This window comes from Egretta garzetta, unplaced genomic scaffold (genome assembly GCF_000687185.1).
Source record: "Egretta garzetta isolate BGI_Z169 unplaced genomic scaffold, ASM68718v1 scaffold163, whole genome shotgun sequence".
Classification (NCBI taxonomy): domain Eukaryota; kingdom Metazoa; phylum Chordata; class Aves; order Pelecaniformes; family Ardeidae; genus Egretta; species Egretta garzetta.
The window spans coordinates 3021814-3042253 of NW_009259308.1; the positions used below are offsets into that span (position 1 = coordinate 3021814).

At 39.1% G+C, this 20440-nt stretch overlaps 1 protein-coding gene across 1 annotated transcript in view; it reads right to left on the reverse strand.

The window, feature by feature from the left end:
• Window positions 1-20440, reverse strand: part of LRRC7 (leucine rich repeat containing 7) — a 101870-nt gene that overhangs the window by 37831 nt on the left and 43599 nt on the right. The window contains exons 10-15 of the mRNA XM_035891795.1: window positions 14310-14439; window positions 13812-13927; window positions 3333-3402; window positions 1294-1393; window positions 1204-1206; window positions 467-585 (exon numbers count right to left, since the gene is read on the reverse strand). Coding sequence (XP_035747688.1) covers window positions 467-585; window positions 1204-1206; window positions 1294-1393; window positions 3333-3402; window positions 13812-13927; window positions 14310-14439 — 538 coding nt within the window. The remainder of the gene's footprint in view (window positions 1-466; window positions 586-1203; window positions 1207-1293; window positions 1394-3332; window positions 3403-13811; window positions 13928-14309; window positions 14440-20440) is intronic.

Here is a 20440-nt window from a genome sequence, read left to right on the forward strand (position 1 = left end):
TGATGAGAGATACCCTCTCCACTGCACATTCCTGTGTAACTCCATGAAGTTGCAAAGTTCTTGTCAACTTCCACTTTGAGAAGAATATGGAATCCCCTATGTGATCTAAATGTTTCTAAAGAACTAGGTGGTTGGACATGAATTCTAAGTCTCCGAACATTGTGTGTTAATTTTGTCTTCGTAACAAAACACCTGTCACAGTAGGAACCCAATATCAGGGTTATGGGCCTGAACTGACTTAAGAAATCAAAGTTTTGCTGTCTAGACAACAATAGCAAAAGCAAAATTGGTAATATGTACTTCAGGGAGAACAGATGTTATTTTCCTCAACTGCTGTACTTGAAACATGGTGACAAGTATTTTCTGGGTATTTAGAACACAAAAATAGTTCAAGTCAAGATCTGCAAATTGCACCCTGTCCATAATACGTGAATACCAGAATAAATCAAATAGAACTTACCTTAACTTTCCCTGCATTTTCCTCCTCTTCCTTTTTTTCTTCAAATTCAAAGGCAACAGTCATACGTTGCTGTCTCTGCTCCTCCCATAAAGTAGGGTTAAAACTATCACTGTCTGACTGGAAATCTACGGTTAAATTGCAAACAGCAACGCACAAGAAAAAGTAATTAGTGCACCCAACAGAAGATTGGAAATGATCTAAAAAGACATGTTTGTAGTTGGTCCTGTGATCCTGGATTATTGTTTTAAAACTGTTGAGGGGGCACTGAGAATAGTAACCGACAAACCATTACAAACAGAGTTTATTATTAAAACTGAAATGGTTTTGGAAGGGGTGGGAAGCAACAGGGTTTCAGGGCAGATCTGGAGCCGAGGGGCAAACTCTCTAACTTAACATAGGTATATTAGGAGCCAAACCCTCAGTTCTGCCAGGCTCAGAGCTCTAGGAGCTGGTCCACCACCCAGCTCTCCCTGACAGGTCCAGTGTCTCTGCAGGTTGAGCTGGCTCTGGCCAACAGCCTGTCCACACGGCAGCAAAGCATATCCTAGAATTTCTGTCCATGCACACTCAATTCCCAAGTTCAAACTGTTTATTCAAGGCCATTCTTCTGAGAATAAAAAAGTGTTTAAGAAAATGTAAATCTGATGGCCTGAGAATAACTGATTTGCAAACAGGATTCCTTTGTGTATGACAAAATACAGACTGTTATGTGTGCACCACTGGCTTTATGTCTCAGAAGAGACACACTCAGAACCACACCTGAAACCCCTTCCTCTCCGTCCCTCTGTTTTTTTTTCCTGCTATCTGAACAAGCACTGCTGATGGCGTTTTACCTTCATCACTGCGGGGTTGCTGGGGAAACATGTAGTTAGTCAGTACTCTCTGCTTTGTTTCTGGATGAGCCTCAGTTTGCAGTGGAATGAGAGCCTTGGACTGTACAGGAAAGGCAAAACAAAGAACCGTTAACTCAGAGCATGTGTGTTAACTGAGATGGGATTTTAGCATTTGATAAATAGAAAATGCAAGATTAATTAAAATTCTGTATGAAAATAAACTTCTCTATGGACTAAACCAAAGTATTAATCTTGTGGAAATGCCTCCCCTCCCATTCCTTTCTCCCCTGTAATTCCTACTGGGATCAACAGAAAAACACTAGATGTCAGAAATACTGACTGCATGTTCAGAGTCGTACCAGTGAGGAAGCTAAAGGATCAGCAGAACAGAGCTGCAACTATGCAGTTAAAACACCCACATTATGGCTGCGATCTATTTTAAGTTAGGACTAAAGAGGAGTAAATTCATGATAGTTAGTAGTACATCTGAGGGTAAACCTGGTGCAAGATGCTGGAGAATTTACATGGAGGTACTCTGAATATTCAGATGTTACTGTTGTGTTTTACTTTAATTGATTATTTTTTATTATTGCTTTGCTCTAATGTAGCATCTAGGAGTGACTGTCATAGTTCATAGAATAGAAATTAATCTATGCGATACCACAGAAAAGTCAAAATGCTGAAAAAGTATTGTATATTTAAAAGGAAGTGTATGTTCTGTGGCTGGGCTGAGGAGTCATGTATTGTTATTTTTTTAATGGAAATTAGAGTGAAAAAAATGAGAATCCTAATTTAACACATTAAAATTTACACATAATTTTCTGTTATCCCTCCCACTTCCCTCCCCTCCCTTCAGCTTTAAAAGTTTTCACTTAACTATAAAAGTAAAAAGTACATTTAAGGAGCAGTGAAATAAGCATGTACCAATGTAAATCTATTGACTGCATTGCTTTTGGCTTTCCTATGATTTGAGGGTACAAAAAAAAATGCCCTGTGGATAGGCATGGGCTCTGCTCTGAGCGTGGGTTCTGCAACCAAAAGTGCTCAGCAAAGGCGTACACAGGCGACCTCCTGCAAACAGGCAGCTGCAGGACCTGAGTCTCTACGGCTTTTTCATACAGATAGAAGGATGGATTAATTTCCAGAAGCACAGTAATTGGCCCCTGAAGAATTATCCTCATCAACTTCAGTTAGAGAGGTATAACATCTAACCATGGGCATTATTGCAAAGTGAGAAAGATGAGATTATGAGAATTTATTGAGATTATTGAAAACTGTTAGGTATATCGAACATTTCTAACATGGTACAAATTGAGTTTTTCTCCATTTAGAGTTAAATTGTTGAAGTCCAAAATTATTCTATCCACCAATCCTAGAAAGGATTGAGACTTATTTTAGTGCTCAGATGCTGGCTGAACTGTTTCTCAGCATTCATGTTACATAGTTTATTTTAAAATAGAATCCTAAGGAATATATAGTAGTGAAACCAAACCCCTTGGAACAAAGAAAGGCATACTTAAACTTAAAAGGAACTTAAATGAGAGTTTTCTCCAAAACAAGACTATGAGGTTTTGTGCACCTTTTACATGCTTAAACTCCCACTGACTTTAATATAATTTAAAATATGCAGACATGGAAGCATGGACAGAAAAAGGGAAAAGGAAGATGACAAGAATGGAGGCATACATGGAGTAAAGGATGCGACAAACTAGTAAGTTTGATAACAAAGTCTTACCTCTTGAATTTCTATTTACAAAATATTCTCTTGATACTTTTGGCTTGTATTTACTTACTACTTTTGCAAGGATATAGAAGGTTAGCTAGAAGCAAGTAATAAATCCTGCAAAGGTGATCTTTCCAAGGCAAAAAATGGCAGCCAGAAGAATCTATACCTTGGTATGAAAGCATGAAGCTGGAGTGGGAGCAAACACTTCTAAAATTGTACTACAATCATGTATTAAATTATAGGTTTCATTTACAGCCCTTACTAAGACCCCTAGTACTTTACTAAAGAAAATATGAATATAATAAATCATTACCTGGTTGTCAGAAAGCCACAAAGCTGCAAGTTCTTTAAGTTTAGTAAAAGTGAATGGTAAATTCTTCAGTCTGTAAATGACAATATTGGAACAACATGAATCCTTCATTTTCACAGTAGATTCTTTTAAAGTTTTGTATGTAGCATGTTTATCTTGATCATACTGAAATTGCTGTAACTTCATATCTTTATTCTTTCTCATTTTTTCCTAAAATATAGTATTTTATTAAGGGCATTCCACATTAAGAGTGACATTTGGAATCTAAAACTACTGACATCATACCCTAAAGGTACTCAGGAGATAGCAATATTTATGCCTTGGTATAATATTATATTGGACACATATATAATAATGGACATATAATATTGGACACATGTATATAATATATAATATCAGTATATTGGACATATAATGTAACCAAAGTTACAGCTTATAAGACAGAAATCAGAAGTAGTCTTGGTCCCAGGGAGACTTATAGGGAAGACCTAACAGTTTTCAGTGCAGCTAACTGAAATCCTTTTATTGGACATTTAAGTATTGGAACAGAAATACTCTAAGATTATTGAAAATTAATTTTTGCAGAAATGTTAGGAAAAAGATTAAAATAATATAAATATTCATAATGAACCTCAATGACAAAATTAAATGAAACAGTAAAAAAAATAGCATTTTAAGTATACATGTACACACATTACCTAAAAGTGATCTGAATGTGGGAACGGGGAAATGATGACTAGATGTTTGTGGAAACTTCATTCATGTTTTTCCCACTAACTAATTCTGAACATACTATTTTTACTTTCCAGTTTGCACCAACATGAGAGGGGTGTCCTAACCACATACTGATATTCTCCCATCGTCGTGTTACAGAAGGTTAAGGAGCTGTAGGAAGAAATGGACCAACCAAAGGACTGTCTATAAAGACAAAAGCTAAATGTGATCTAACAAAAAGAGGAAAAGCCCTTTTCTGAGAGAGTCAAACAACGCTTTACTGTGGAAAGAAAGGTTCTTACAGATACGTTCACTCACACCTCAGATAAAAGTCAGGCAATCTGCTGCCAGGTACTCCACCTGCACGGCATTGTCAGGAGAATCCTTTGCCCCTTTGCCAGCAAATAACTAACAATACTCCTACGGTCTTTTTCACTCTAAAAATCTATCTGTATTTCTGGGAGAAAAGCACCCTGGAAGCTTCTGTACACTGCCTCTATGCAGCACTTTGAAAGTGTATCCATTATGGAATTTAGGTGTATTTTTGCCACAAAGACATTAACATTAAAAATTGTGTTACTTTCCGAAAGCAACGTGTTACTGCAAGTAACACATTTTAAAGATTTTAATAAGAATACCTTATACTAAAAATGACATCTATAAAAGTGAAATAAATTGACATGAATGTATACACATACATAGTGTGCTATGACATAATCTCCAATTAAATGCCTGTATAGAGTGGTTTTACATGTATGTGCATGATTAAACCTAGAATTAATGCCATAAGAAAGTAAGGAATGCCTAAACTACCTGAAATTTAGTTTTCATTCCTGTCTTATAATAAAATAAATACTGCAATGTGGAATAGTGCAGTATTTCACATTCTTTATAAATTAAGGTTACAAGTTTAAGCTTTAACAGTTAACATAGAGATTATTAAAGTGTTTCTCCAGATGTCTTATTCAGAGCTTTTTTTCCTATGCAAAAAGAGAAAAACTTTTGGTTTTCAAGTGATACCTTTTCTTTACACTTTAGGATGCAGTACCTGTATTAAAAAACTGGCTAGATGGCTGAGCCCAGAGAGTTGTGGAGAATGGAGTTAAATCCAGTTGGTGACAAGTGGTGTTCCCCAGGGCTCAGTTTCGGGGCAAGTCTTGTTCACTATCTTTATCAATGATCTGGATGAGGGGATTGAGTGCACCCTCAGTAAGTTTGCAGATGACACCAATTTGGGCGGGAGTGTCGATCTGCTCGAGGGTAGGAAGGCTCTGCAGAGGGACCCAGACAGGCTGGGCAATGGGCCAAGGCCAGTTGTATGAGGTTCAACAAGGCCAAGTGCCGGGTACTGCACTTGGGTTGCAACAACCCCATGCGACGCTACAGGCTTAGGGATGAGTGGCTGGAAAGCTGCCTGGCAGAAAAGGACCCAGGGGTGTTGGTTGGCAGCCAGCCGAATTATGAGCCAGCAGTGTGCACAGGTGGCCAAGAATGCCAATGGCATCCTGGCTTGTATCAGGAATAGTGTGGCCAGCAGGACGAGGTAAGTCATCCTTCCCCTGTAACTCGGCACTGCAGAGGCCGCACCTTGAAGACTGTGTTCAGTTTTGGGCCCCTCACTACAGGAAAGATGCATTGCTGGAACATGTCCAGAGGAGAGCAATGAAGCTGATGAGGGGTCTGGAGCACAAGTCTTCTGAGGCGCGGCTGAGGGAACTGGGGTTGTTTAGCCTGGAGAAGAGGAGGCTGAGGGGAGACCTTATCACTCTCTACAACTGCCTGAAAGGAGGCTGTAGTGAGGTGGGCATTGGTCTCTTCTCCCAGGTAACAAGTGATAAGATGAGAGGAAATGGCCTCAAGTTGCACCAGGGGAGGTTTCAATTGGGTATTAGAAAAAAATTCTCTACTGAAAGAGTGGTCAAACATTGGAACAGGCTGCCCAGAGAGGTGGTGGAGTTGTCATCCCCAGAGGTGTTAAAAAAAACGTGTAAATGTGGCACTTCAGGACATGGTTGAGTAGGCATGGTGGTGTTGGTTGACAGTTGGACTTGATGATTTTACAGGTCTTTTCCAACCTTAATGATTCTATGATTCTATTCTAATGTAAGTTTCAAAATGATACAGAAACCTTTGTCAGCAGAGGGTTACTGGTGATGTTTCCAATGCACTCAAGTTAAGTATTGTGTATCAAAGGAAGAAGCAAAATTGGTAAGCGTGCTTCAGCAGTGATGTGTGGCAATGGGATCTCCCAGCTGGTTTATCATTTCCATATTCAAAAAAAATAAAGAACTGTTTATTTTTAGTTCTTTGTCCATAAGCCTGGATACCTGTTTTTAAACATCTGAAAAGATCTGATTTTAAGGAGTCTTTAAAAGAAAAAAATCTCAAATTAGAGATGAAAGAATGGAAGCACTCAAAATCATTCCTGTTTTTTGAAAATTTTCAACCAAGATAAGCCTCAGACTTTCTTTTAATTGCAATTTGGTTTTGCAAGTTCAAGAGTGCTTTTTAAATTGTGTACTGTAGGAATATTTCTCCTTCATCCATACTAACCAATGCACATGCAAACACTCTAACTGAATTACCAAGTGATTTTGCATTATACTCACTTTCAAAACAAGGCCCATGATAATTGTCACTTACACTGTGTTAGTTTAACCACGAAAGGTAAATACATAATTGTTTTTTCTAGCTTCATCAGTCAAAATAAAGGTATACTACAGCTACAAAGGATATCAAATAGTTGTTATGCATGGATGTAGGTTGATTACTTTCTACATCCTATAGGCCAGATCCTATTTGGTATAAATCAGCATACCTCTGCTGATTTCAAAAACTAACTCACATCATCCTTAGTAAAGGATTTAGCCTCCTCTGAAGAGAAGACTGTTCATCAGTAATTGCAAAAAAAAGTGATTAATCTGCACTGCTTCCATTTATCTAATACATGACTGCAATCAGATACCAGTCCAAAGAAATATGAAGGTTATGGCTGTGCTATTCAACAGAGAGCTTTTCTTTTATGTTTAAATGCTGAAACTTCTCACTAGAGAGTTTGGAAAATTACATATGTAATAGTTTTTATAAATCTAAGGGAAAATATATTCACAATACTAGATGAAACTTTAATTGGTGCACAGATAGTTAATTAAGAAGATGTCCAAATTAAATTAACTTAGAATTCAAAGGCAAACTATGCTGTACCAATATGACTTATTCTTACTATGGATGGTATTTCACTCAGCCTGAATAACCTTTGCATGAGGCCATTTCTCTACTGGAAGGTGCTGTTTGACCGTTTCAGAGCAACTTCAGCCCAGCAGTCAGGACTGGGAATAGGACTAATAGAAATATAGTCATAGACCCTGCACCCATTCCTGAATGGCACCCAGAGACATGAAGTCTGTGGGAAAACAATCTCTCTGAATCTTCAGAACAATTACACTAATTCTTACACTTGGCAGCCACCCGCTGTGCTTGCCTTCTTGCATGAGCAACACTTTGATTCCTGTGCAATTTTTTAATCACGAATAACTTCAATTTGCAAACTCTTAAACTGATTTGTAAAAAGAGCTGAGAATGCAATAGCCGAATCAGAGAAAACTCTCAGTTCTATAGCGATTATCTGTATTCATGTTAATTAGTTTAAATACAGGTAAAATCATGTATGCCATTGGTAAAGTTTAAAAGTTACTACTAAAATTTTTCTTTTAAGGTAAATCCTGAAGCACTAACTGATTTTTCAGGAAAACAACTACCTGCAGTAATAGTTTGGAAAAGCACGACATGCATATGTTCTTTCTATAGTGTTTAATTTTCACATAGAAAATGTTTTTGTATGAGAAAAAAGGAGAAGAAATTTCCCCTGAAGTTCCTCAGGTGAATAAAAACCAACTAAACTAAAACCAGCACACTTTTTGAAATGACACCCCTAAACGTTAAACCATTGTACCATGTGACTTCACAGCCTCAAAGAAGCTACATGTCCAAGTGTTACGCCATTCTGGAATGAAAATTTTAGAATAACTCCTTCCATCGTTAATCCTAGATTACACCTTTTGCATCATCTGCGAAGTTCTTAAGGGCTAAATACTTTACAAGTAAGCTAATGAATATTGTTCACGGAACACAAGAAAAGCAAAGAAAATGTCATTGATACTGTTTAAATACAAAAAATATCAAATGTTGATATTTGAGGGGTCTTATGGGGCAAAGGTAGTCTTTGCTTTTATTGTAAGTCTACTGACAGACCTTTCTTTCTTGATAATAATTGTTTTTCTCATAGTTTTGTAAAATAACCCACTACATATTTGTACCAGGTACTAAATTTTGTTTTTGTTATGCCCTGAGTAAGGAAGCTCAGAGTATGGGAAGATTTTCCACTGATTATTAGTTTGAGTAACACAACATACGAAGAGCTTAGCAAACACCTAGGGGAACACTTTCTAGATTCATCAATGCATATATCATACTTCGATGACATTCAGAAAGAATTTTCAAATAATAACCCAAACATGAAAAATTTATGTCAAAACATGTTGAAGGTTAATCATAGTAAGTAGCATTACCAGTCAGTCGGCCAAGCCCAGAGATACATGCTATTTGTGACAGTTCTCCAAGGTAACTCTCAGCAAATTGATAATAATAGGGCTTTCAGAGTGCAAAAGTTTAAAAGAACATGATTCATATTAACCCATCAACATACTGTTCACAGAACCATTTGTGGGTATACATGGCTGGAAGTAATAAATGCTTTGGCAATGAGGAATATCATATAATTAAATAACTAAACAGAAAAAGAAAAGGTACACCGGGGAACAGCGTTTTTTTTAATGGATCATGTAATCTTAGGACCTTTTTTCATCTAACTTCTGTGGGTGAGATTCAGAGCAGTAATTGAGTTCTGACCCCAGGACAGAAGCAGAAGCAGTGCAAATACAGAAAGATGATGATTCTTTCAGCTCTTCTTTAAGAACAATCTAAAACTAAAAGAAAGGTTACTTACCAGTAACCGATGCTCTTTGAGAAGTGTAGCCCAAATGTACATTCTAACAATTCTACCTCTCAATCACAGGACTCATACCTGGAAGGACTCTGAGGAGAGAGGAGAAGCAGATGGAAGACAAATGTATATGTGGACTACACATTGTGAAGAACACCGGTTACTGGTAAGGCATCTTTTTTTCTTTGAATGAATCCCATGTGCACTCTTAACAGTGACTGAATCCAAGCAGCTACCCCCAGTGACTCATTACATGGCTGAGGCCTCGATACCTTTCATGTAAGTATTAATTGCACAACCTTATCAAGTGCTTCAGTGTTATGCCTGGCAAAGGCAAGGATGAATCTCCAGGTAGTTGGCATTGCAAGTATCAGGAATCAAAACTTCCCCGACTGTAGAGGGTAAAGCCACCTAAGCTCTGGTCAGATGCACACTAGCCCTCATTAGACTCCACCTTTGCAATCTGATAGCAAATCAGGATTCAACCCATCATTGCCCTTTCTTGTGTAAAGACAACCGAATACTGCATTTCCCAGGGATGAAGGGCCTCTAACAGGGTTGAAAACGTTTGCACCTGTAAAGATAAAAGGAGAGAGGACTCCTAACTATGGAGATAAGAAGTGTATATTCTTAGAGTGTGTGGTATGGGAAAGAAAAGCTGCAATCTAATTCCCTGGTTAAAATGGAATTCTAACATGAGTATTAGAAGAAAGTCCTGACACTAAACCAGCTTCTGGTTAATTAAGATCAGCAAGGTCCATCTTACAGCAATGTGGGCCTTCAGAAGCACGGAACAAGAGCAAAAGCCTGTAGCAGCTGAAACGATAGTATTAAAAATGCACTAGAGAGGGACTCCAAACACTGACCCACCTTTGAGCAAAATGTGTCACCTCACAAAAATTTGAGATTCCCATTAGCCTGAGTGGCAAAGAGGTCTATATCAGGTTTGCCTCCTTCCTGAAAGACATCCTATCAGGATTTTAGATGAAATCTCCCAAAATGTTTCTGACTTTCATACCCAGAAAAGCTCCAGATAATGCAAAGAGGGAGAGCTCCTCTTTTCCTCTTTACATGCTACATCACAGTTGTCCATCACTGCATGTGTGCATGACCATACAGACAGCAGACTGCAAATTTTCCATGCACTCTGGCAAGGCAAACTCAAAGCCACCATTATCCCTGTACTCTACATGTCTTGAGCCAGACTGCACTCCCCATGCCATGAGGAACATGTCCAGAGTGCACATTTTTGGAGGCTAAAGGGCATCTTTCAATAAACACTTGAGTAGCCCAGCTACTAGCAGAGAAAGTCACTGGGATAAAGGCAATGATGTAAGAGGCTAATGGATACACAGGTGCACCATTTACAGTCACAGTTGTAGACACCAGAGGTGAAATTCAGCATGTGGCAAAGTAGAAGGAGATGACCCTGAGGTATCATTCACTGGGATGAACCTGCAGTGGACAGATCCCCAAAGGATGACTGTGTCCCCTTTGTAAAACTATAAATCCATAACGATCAGCATGGATTGACAGCCATGGTGATGGAGTCTGTTCCTTCTGCAAGGAAAGTAACATGCAAAGATGCACAAGCAACTGGACACCTACCAGAATGTATATGGAATCCTCTCTGGTGTCAGGAGGAGAAAGTCATCAAGGACTGACCAGGTACATTCTGAAAGAATCTATGATCATATGCACAGCCCATTGTGCATCCCCATTTGTTATATTGTACAGGGAGTAACAGCTGCTCTTCAGAAGATTTGTGCAAAGGTCAGAGCTTTCATGCCAAAAAGGCTGCATCAGCAGTGTTCAGGGTGAATGGGTCTGCTTTAGCAGCGGAGCCCACAGAGGCCAGGGCTCAGCAGGTCTCCTAAAAGGCTGACAGGGAAAAGGCCGACCCACACCCCAGGCTCCAGGAGCCCATCACCGTAGGGTGAAGCACATGCACTGATTCCTTGGCTCTAGAATCGCCTTTCTGCTCTGCTTGCATGTCTGTGTCTCTTCTTCCAATGGCTCAAAATGGTATCCAGGAAAAGAGCTGTTGTGGCAACATAGAAAGGTTCCTACCAACAAGCGGAGCCCAAGTACACTCCTTAGTAACATTTACATGTGGACTCATTCAAAGAAAAAATGGATATTGCCTTAATGTTAATATGAATGGGAAAAACGGGAAAACAGAAAAGTAAAAAAAAAAATAAAAAAAATTTCAACATTAGGATGGTATCTGAACTTTGTCCAAACTCTTTGGTGCCAAAACGTTAAACTTTTTAGTTTCATTAAAGTGGGAAGCTCCATAATAAAAGCATTATCACAATGTTGCAGCAGGGCAACATTTAATCTCAGCTGGAATTGATATCAACAAAGCAGCAAAAATTTACTCCCCAAACTCCTCAAGAAAAGTACACAAGACAATTCAACCAGATTTAAGGGTTGAAGGTCTGCAGTCTGAGTCAGTTCTTATCCCTCCTAGTCTAGACACATGCTCTCCCACTAGTTCTACAATGCTTACAACTTGCTGTACAGTTTTTCAGGTGGACTTGAGAGAACAGCTTCCCACCCCAACAGGCAAAGGTCCCATTCTCCTGCCCTCCTCACACCTGCTTTGGTGCACAGCCACAATTTACCTTTAGCTGGCTTTGGTGTTTGCCAGACTCCACAGTGAGCAAATGGACCATGAGGAGTGTCATAAAATGAACACAGCAAGAAGAACATTAGCCTCTTCCATTTTCAGTGAGATAAATCAGCTCAGTGACTTGTCCAGTGAGCCCTGAGCAAGCATAAGGGCAGATGCAGGGCTACCAGCTAGCACTGAAGGGGGAGTGGGAAGGACAGCAGCTGACGCATTCCACCCCAAGGAACATCACATCATTGAGATGCTGAGTCCTGTAATTACTTTCCTCCACAACGGAAATCCCAATCCTCTCCTATACCTGGGCAGCTGGGGAAAAAGGAAGGTGGGGCAGGACTGCTGTTCTGGTGGCATCCAGCTGTCTTGGTCGGGAAACCTTGCCTGCTCTTACCACCTCCACTGCCTCCTCCCAGCAGTGAGCCACCTCCTCCCTTTCTCACCGCTGCAATAGCACTCATCATCAGTAATTACACATGAAGTCATGGCCCTGAAATCAGCAGCTGACCTGACTGAAAAGTAACTTGGCAAAAAAAAAAAGGAAAAAAAAAAACCAAACTAGTTTTCCACTTCCTCAATGCAAACTCATGGCACAATTACAGGTTGGAAAAGAGGGCAGAGTGATCTAGCTCAGATTGGTTTAATGTGCCAGGGCAGGCACCCTGCAGTTGCAGCTCCTTGGACTCCCAAGAGGCCCTGAACCAGCACTGTCCTGTTGCCTCCCTACTCCTATGCTTACCCTGTGCCTCCTCCTGTAGTGCATGACACTACAGCTGGCTGTGCAGCAACAAGGTGGACCAGCCACAGGAAATAGCCATCTGAAAATCCACCATATTGCTGGTAGGCTGCTTTCATCTATATCACTTATGTATTCAAGATCACCATACACCTGGACAAAATCGCACTGGGACAGGACAGGGTACATGGATGCAGGAACAGTGAGGGGAAGGTGGACTGCCTTCACTGGCAAGAAAGCCAGCTTGAGGGATTCTAAAGCATTGCCTGAAATACAGTTTCAGTCTCTAGCTATACAGATAAAAGCACAACTGTAAACTGCTGTGATGACATACTGATGGCAGAGTACTCCCTGTCCCTAGGAGAGCACTGGAATTTGAAACCCAAAATCAAGAGACCAAAGATTTGATCCTGGGACTTGGGACAGTTTCAATACAAACTAGAGTTAAACTTAACTTTACGTTCTGGTCCATACATAATTTATTTTATGATACACAATTGCAGTGCAGAAAATCACCTAACAGAATTAAGCAAATAATTTTAAACAAATATATTACAGGGATTTCTGCATTACTTTATATTTTATGGTCAACCTTAATTTCAACAATGAAACTGCTAACAGCAAATGAGACACACATGTGGGAAGTCCTAATTTTTACTGAGCGTGGATGACAATTACTGGAAATAAAATGGTATTCACGCACCATTTGTTGCACTACCAAGCAAACTTGTATTTCTGTGGTTATACTGAAAATTAACATATGCTTGGACTATACGTATGTATACATTTCAAGGAAAAGTCAGCCTTTTCTGATGCCTATGGCAGCACAGGATAGGTATCAAGAAAGGCTCACGTTAAACATTCTGTTTCTCAGAGGAAGGCACATGCATAAGAACAGAAGAATCTGATTTTTTGATAAAACCTTTGCTCTGCTGAAGGAAATAGAAAGTTTTCTTTTGATTTCAGTGGAGTCAGGATTACATGCTAGTGTGCTTGCATTTAATGATTTCCTAGATATCAGCTTGTCACGATTTTTTAATCATTAAACACTATAAAGTTATATACAATTTTAAAGCCAAATATCACACTTTCACATGGTAACATCAGAAAATAAAAGAAGTAAATGGGCTTTAATCTATTAAACCACATTGAGACCCAGACCTTGGCCCCATTCAAGTTTTTCTTTGGATGTCAGTGGAACTAAGACCAAACCATAAAGATTAATAAAAACAAATCAAGATTTTTTTCCTTATAGTTTAAATAGTTTAAACAAGTAATTCTAAACACATTTTTTATATTTTAAAATATGTCTTATATACATGTATTTTTACAAATACCTAAGAACAGGGTTTTTTTAAAATTAATTCTTATAATGGGTTAGAAAAAGTATGTGTACTATACCTGTTATCGCTCAGATTTAACACTCTCAGCTTCTGCATCTGGCCAATTTCATCAGGAAGAAATTCTAGCTTGTTAGAGCGCAGTGACATCACTGTTACGTTTTTACAGCTTCCAATCTATAGGAATGAAAAAAACCAAAGATGTCAGAATCCCTGCTTTGATAAAATTTATTATCACTAACTTTTTATGTCAGGAGGTGGCCAAATTGTGTTCTCACTATAACTGACAAAAAGCAGAAAATAATGCCCTCCCTTTGTCAGTAACATCAGGGAAATGCTCAGGGCTACTTGCACTACTCTTCTGAATGACATTCTCACCTTTACATGAATTTACTAATTTACTGGTTTTACTATTTTACTGTTGAGTATGTAAGATATGGTCTCCCCCATTGTGCAGAAACAATTGGTTTAACAGATATTTTGCCTGAGTAGGGATGAAATCTTGGGCCTACCACAAAATCTTTCAATCTGTAATTTAAAAACAGAATCAGCTTCTCACTTCTCTGGGCAGTTCAGGAAGGAAATTCTCATCCACAGCCAATGTCCTCAGGTTATGAAGGTAGCCAATGGTAGAAGGTAAGGACTCCAATTCATTACAGCTGCAGTCAAATTCTTCTAATAAAGATAAACTGAAATTGTAAATACGCTTGTTAGATGCTATACAGAGACTAGATAACAAAAAATAACAATCTCAACCTTTGAAAGCATCACACTAGTACAGACATCACACCCGGAAGAGGCAACCTTTATTGCAGCTTTCCCTAGGAGAAGTCTATAATAATATGATTTTAAGAACTATTAGGGACACTGTTAATCAATCTTATCCAATAAGGCAGTTTAATGAAGACCACTTAGTTTCCCCACATTATGATTCTTTTTGTAGTGAGGCAGTATTCCAAGTACTTCAAACAGACAGTGATCAGGGCAATTCATACTAGGCTGAAGAATCAAACCAAAAAGTTTATAATCTTAACATACAAAGACAGACAACGGGTAAAGAAATACCGCTGGTGAGAGCAAAGGGAAGGGAAGCAGATATTGCCTCCAGGGTACATTACAAATGATGCACTTGACATGATTTCTAATACAGATCAGTAATGAAAAAAGATGAGCTTGGATCCAAGCTCAGCAAAGTAATCTCAGCCTGTTGTAGTCAGACACAGATTTTGTAAAAGTGCTTATCTTTCCCATGTTGAGAAAACCGGCTAAAAAGTGATCTGTAAAGGGTATCTGTATGTCAAGGACCAAAACAAAGCAGACCAAAGTAATCTTCTGATGCTCAAGTCCTCTCTTAAAAAAAAGAAATAATCTCCATTTCTGTCTTGCATCCCTTTTTCTAGATTGTTGTATTCTGTCGTATTGTGAAAAGAAAGAGACCTGACCTTTCCTCTATGTAATCATGTATTCAGGAGAGAGGATGAAATAGAGATAGTTGACAGAAACTGCCCTGTTGAACTGAAGTCCCAGTTAGCCATAGTCCACAGTACCAGAGAGAGGTATAGAATCATAGAATCATTTGGTTGGAAAAGACCTTTAAGATCATCAAGTCCAACCATACCTGTCCACTACTAAACCATGTCCCTAAGCACCTCGTCTACCCATCTTTTAAATACTTCCAGGGATGGGGACTCCGCTACCTCTCTGGGCAGCCCATTCCAGTGCCTGATAACCCTTTCAGTGAAGACATTTTTCCTAATATCCAATCTAAACCTCCCCTGGTGCAACTTGAGGCCATTTCCTCTCATCCTATCCCTTGTTACTTGGGAGAAGAGACCAACACCCACCTTGCTACAGTGTCCTTTCAGGTAGTTGTAGAGAGCAATAAGGTCTCTCCCCTCAGTCTCCTCTTCTCCAGGCTAAACAACCCCACTTCCCTCAGCCGCTCCTCATAAGACGTGCTCCAGACCCCTCACCAGCTGGGTTGCCCTTCTCTGGACACACTACAGCACCTCAATGTCCTTCTTGTAGTGAAGGGCCCAAAACTGAACACAGTATTTGAGGTGTGGCCTCACCAGTACCAAGTACAGCATACAAGAGGTTGTGAAATGAATTGGAGGTTTTGTACTGAGTCCTAAACAAAAGGGGCCCACATCGTAGAAGCCACCACCTTTTCTGACAGCATCTGGTACCTATGCAGAATGAACGACAGCCAAGGAAACGCCAAGAGAGCCGACCCAGTGCAGAGCGCCGACAGTTAGCACTTGAAGCTCCCAACCCACCACTGCTCCAGTACGAAATGGCCTTCGGAGGCATTTTTCTGCTCTTCAGGACCCTGTCCTAGCCAGTCACACAACCCTCAGGACTCTTTTGAGTGTTTGCTTTTCCCTAAAGACTGCAGGTGGGATCAGGCAACACTTAAACATCAATCTTACTTTGGTGATTAAGAATCAACAATTTGACCTTTGCTAATGCAAATAACACAAACAGGAATATATATGTAATACATGTTTTATATATAGATAGATATATAAAAGTAGATACATATTACATATATATTATGTACATACATAAAATGTTGTACATATACATTATGTACATATATAAAAATATTCTGAAGAAATATCTACTGGATCTCTTAAAAATTAGGCTGGATATAAAAATTCTTGAAATGAATGCTGTACTGCACTGCTCATTCAGCTCAGGGAATAAAAGTTTTGTGACCCATAACAAATGCCATCATTCCCTGCTTAAGCTGCCCCTTTTTTGCTCCACACGTACTACCTTTTTCTCTCAAGTGCTTTAATTAACAGTAAGGTTAAATGGCAAGCAATTATTTCTACCTCACTGTTTGTCATCTCCCTGTCCACTGACAAGGGACTAGGTGCCAAGATTGTCTGGGTTTTTTTCCAAATGTGCCAGTAGATCTGATAAGAAGTTTGCCTCTGCTACAAACCCTGCTTCTTAGTATTTATATGAGTCACAGCTGCAGAACTGGACTTTCACTGTATGTCTAACTTACCTTTATTCCAGCTTCTTAATTAAAAAAAGTCTTTCAGCCTTCAGCCTTTATGAAACATGAAACCAGAAATAGCTATTCCTAACATGGAATTCACAGAACTTTCCTCTAATTGCTGTATTTCAGTAGACTGAAAAGCCGAAGTGAGTCATACAGTGATTAGTGAGAGAGATGCATGGAATATATCCAAAAGCTCTGCCAGGTTTGGTTATAGCTTTTCTTGTATCTAAGCTTTGTATCCACCACAATTTATTTCAAGCTAGATACAAAACAACTTTAGTAAAGGGAGAATTCAGTCATGTTTACCTACTTCATACAGAATATGTGCTTGACAGAGCGAAGTCCAACTGGAAAGCTTGTTAAACTGCAAGATGCACACATTCTTCCTTTTAGGGACAATAACACAACCAGAAAAGCTTGAAAATTGATAAGCTAATTGAGAACTATTACTATGTTTCCAATGGCAGTCGGAAAATCTGATATTCTGAACTGTGACTGTGGAAGTTTACCTGACAGGGAAGAATGACTTTATCAGACAATAGAATTTGATTTGAAAGGTATTGTCTGGCAAAGACATTCTCAGCTTCTTTCCTTCCTGATGACATCATCAGAAGACAAATGAAGATAGCCACAATAAAAACAAAAAAGTCAGTATGAAACCTTATTTTATCTCTACAACTACCACAGTTAAAAAAATATGCACTTTAGAAAGTGACCTTTCATTCATCATGGATTGTGCATGAAAGTAAGTTGACAACAACGGCTATAATTCTGACAATGCTAATTTAGTTAAAATATCATAACCTTACTGTCGTCTTGGGCTAAATTCAGATCACTCTTGATAGGCTTAAAGAAAGGCAGACAAAAATCAGACATGCACCTGCTGTTCACTTTGGCACCCATTGAAATGAGGCAGTTCACAGCACATGTCCTAAGGTAGATGAGGAATATATTTAGACAGATCAGTAGAGAGAGGTTCATGGAGAATGAAGACTGCCTTGAATGAAAGAGTAGCTCCAACCCACCTCAGCCCCATTTCATACACTCAGAGCCCTTTTCTCCCAACAGCCACAGCACCCAGATAACTGCCAAAGCAGCCTTAATCCTAAGAGTTAGCTACACCCACTATTTGTCCAACATCAGGCAAATGGAATTTTGCAGAGCGAGGAATGTAAGTTTACACTTTACTTTGCAGCATCTTGTACTGTCAGATATGGTATATACTAGACATCTGCACAAAATGCTCATCTAACTCAATACACGGGCTCTTGAGCTACTGCACCGTTACCTGTGTCGGAGTACGACTTCCATCGTGACACCTTCCTACCCACAAATGGGAGCATGGGCATTCACTCAGGTCCTACAGATAAAATCTCCAGTCTTTGGGTCCAATTTAGTACTTAATCAATGTGAATCCCCTGATTTTACGAGTAATGTTTTCTTAAGCTGGGTCTACTGCACATAGTATCTTGCAGGGTCAAACTCTAAACGCCACTTACAGGCTTGCCCTTTGAACAAGACTGCCAAAAATGAGGGTGGCGGTTCACTACTAGTGGCACTGACTCAGACAGCATTGAAGTGCTCTGTGTCTCATCATGAAATTGGTCCCTGGAGGGAGAGTTCCCTCCTCCACATTGCTCATCTTTGTGTGACAATAATATACTCTGCAGTGGGTACTACGACTATCGTTTAGGAGAAAGAGACCCAGTAGGAAACTATCCAAATGCATGAGTCAGAGAAAGGAAGTTTATTCTGATGTGGGAGACACTGTCCTCATTAAATGAAAGTACTTCATTTAAAAAGCACAACCAATCACTCAGAAATAATGTGATATCAAGTGATTAGCCTACTGCTCTGCATATACACCATTTAGAGCATCAATATGCATCTTTAAAAATGTAATTAAGGCTCCATGACAAACAATACTGGACAGACATTAAGTTAAAAAAAAAAGAGGGGTTCCCCTTCAATTTGAACAATTCGATAAAGAAGAAAGCACCTTCAAGGCAGGTTTTAAAAATTGACCCCCAAAATTGTTAAAGATAACATTGGACATTGTATCAACCTTTTTGCTGAGCATCCAGCACAGCTTTGAGCCTTACAAGCCTTCACTGCCTATCAGAATTTATTGCTACATAATATTTATGAGATTTCATAGAATCATAGAATCTTTTAGGTTGGAAAAGACCTTTAAGACCATAGAGTCCAACCGTTAACCTAACCCTGCCATCCCACCACTAAACCATGTCCCTCAGCACCTCGTCTACCCATCTTTTAAATACCTCCAGGGATGGGGACTCAACCACTTCCACCGGGCAGCCCGTTCCAATGCCTGACAACCCTTTCATTGAAAAAATTTTTCCTAACGTCTAACCTAAACCTGCCCTGCTGCAACTTCAGGCCATTTCCCCTCGTCCCCTTTTGTGAGTCATATAACCAACTTTTAATACTCTCCATGAATATCACATAAATCTAAAGATACTGCAAGAAGCACAGCATGGTAAGCCAAACCTGAGCTTTCAGTTGCTACAGTTGCAACAGTTCATGAATTTGGATTTTTTGTTTCCTGACTGGCATATCAACAACTAAATTATCGTTGAAATCATTACTATAAAATGGGTGCAGGAGTAGTAAAGCACTGGCTGTGCAGGTTAGAGATTATTTCTATTCTAGCGACCTCATTGTACTATCGTATTTGTGAACAAGTCTAAACGAAGCCTTCTAGGTTTTAATTTTGGAAGCCTCTGAACAGCTCTGGCTTAAGAAAACTACTTCTAATGAAAAAGTTTGTTGAGCTACAACCTGCTGAAGAGAGAATGGTTTTTGCAGTGAGAGCAAAGGCGTTGAGTCTGAGTTCAACTGTGCTCACAGATGCCTCATTCCCAACGTTTCACGCTGACAGCAGAGAATTTGGTGTAAATGGTATAACCATGTGTTCAGTCACACCAGACAGACAATCGTTTACTTAGGTTGAACTCTCTTCTGCATGAATACTATTGCTGGTGCAAGGAGGAGGATGAAAACACTAGAGCTATAGCTGTAGAAGGCAGCCAGGGACTATACATTCTGAAATTTCTTCCAAGTATCAATTTATATAGCATTTCAGAAGTAAAATATGTAGAGGAAGAGGCATCCTACAAAAACATCAACATTAAAGGTTAAAGGTATGTTCTGCTAGAAAGTGATACGTGTAGTGTGAAATAATACAAAGAATCACCTATTTCCATACTTGGAGACAGGCTTGCATCCACCTTGAATTTTACAATAAATCGCAGGTTTCATTCAGCAATAAGCTCAAGACACACAGCAGTGCAAGACGGAATTTTGCACCAGTGATCACGTAATATCTGACAAAATGATAGCTAAAGGGCATTGTTAGTGCTTTTCATAATAAGATTACTTATATGATACTTCCACATTTTGATGTATGCACCTATGAAATTGTCATGACTTTTTCATTTATGCTACTTAAATATTTTAAGAAATCTTCATACTTATGAGGCTTACAGCCACTTTCTTTTCAGCATCAAGTACTGGCTGTTGCTATGGAAACAGACGTATTTCCCCCAAATACTTCTATTTCTTCTACTTTTGCTGCTCTAATCATCTAAATTGCAAGTGATTCATACAGAAAAATATCTTTGTTCTTCTTCTTGGAAATATGATACATTTCA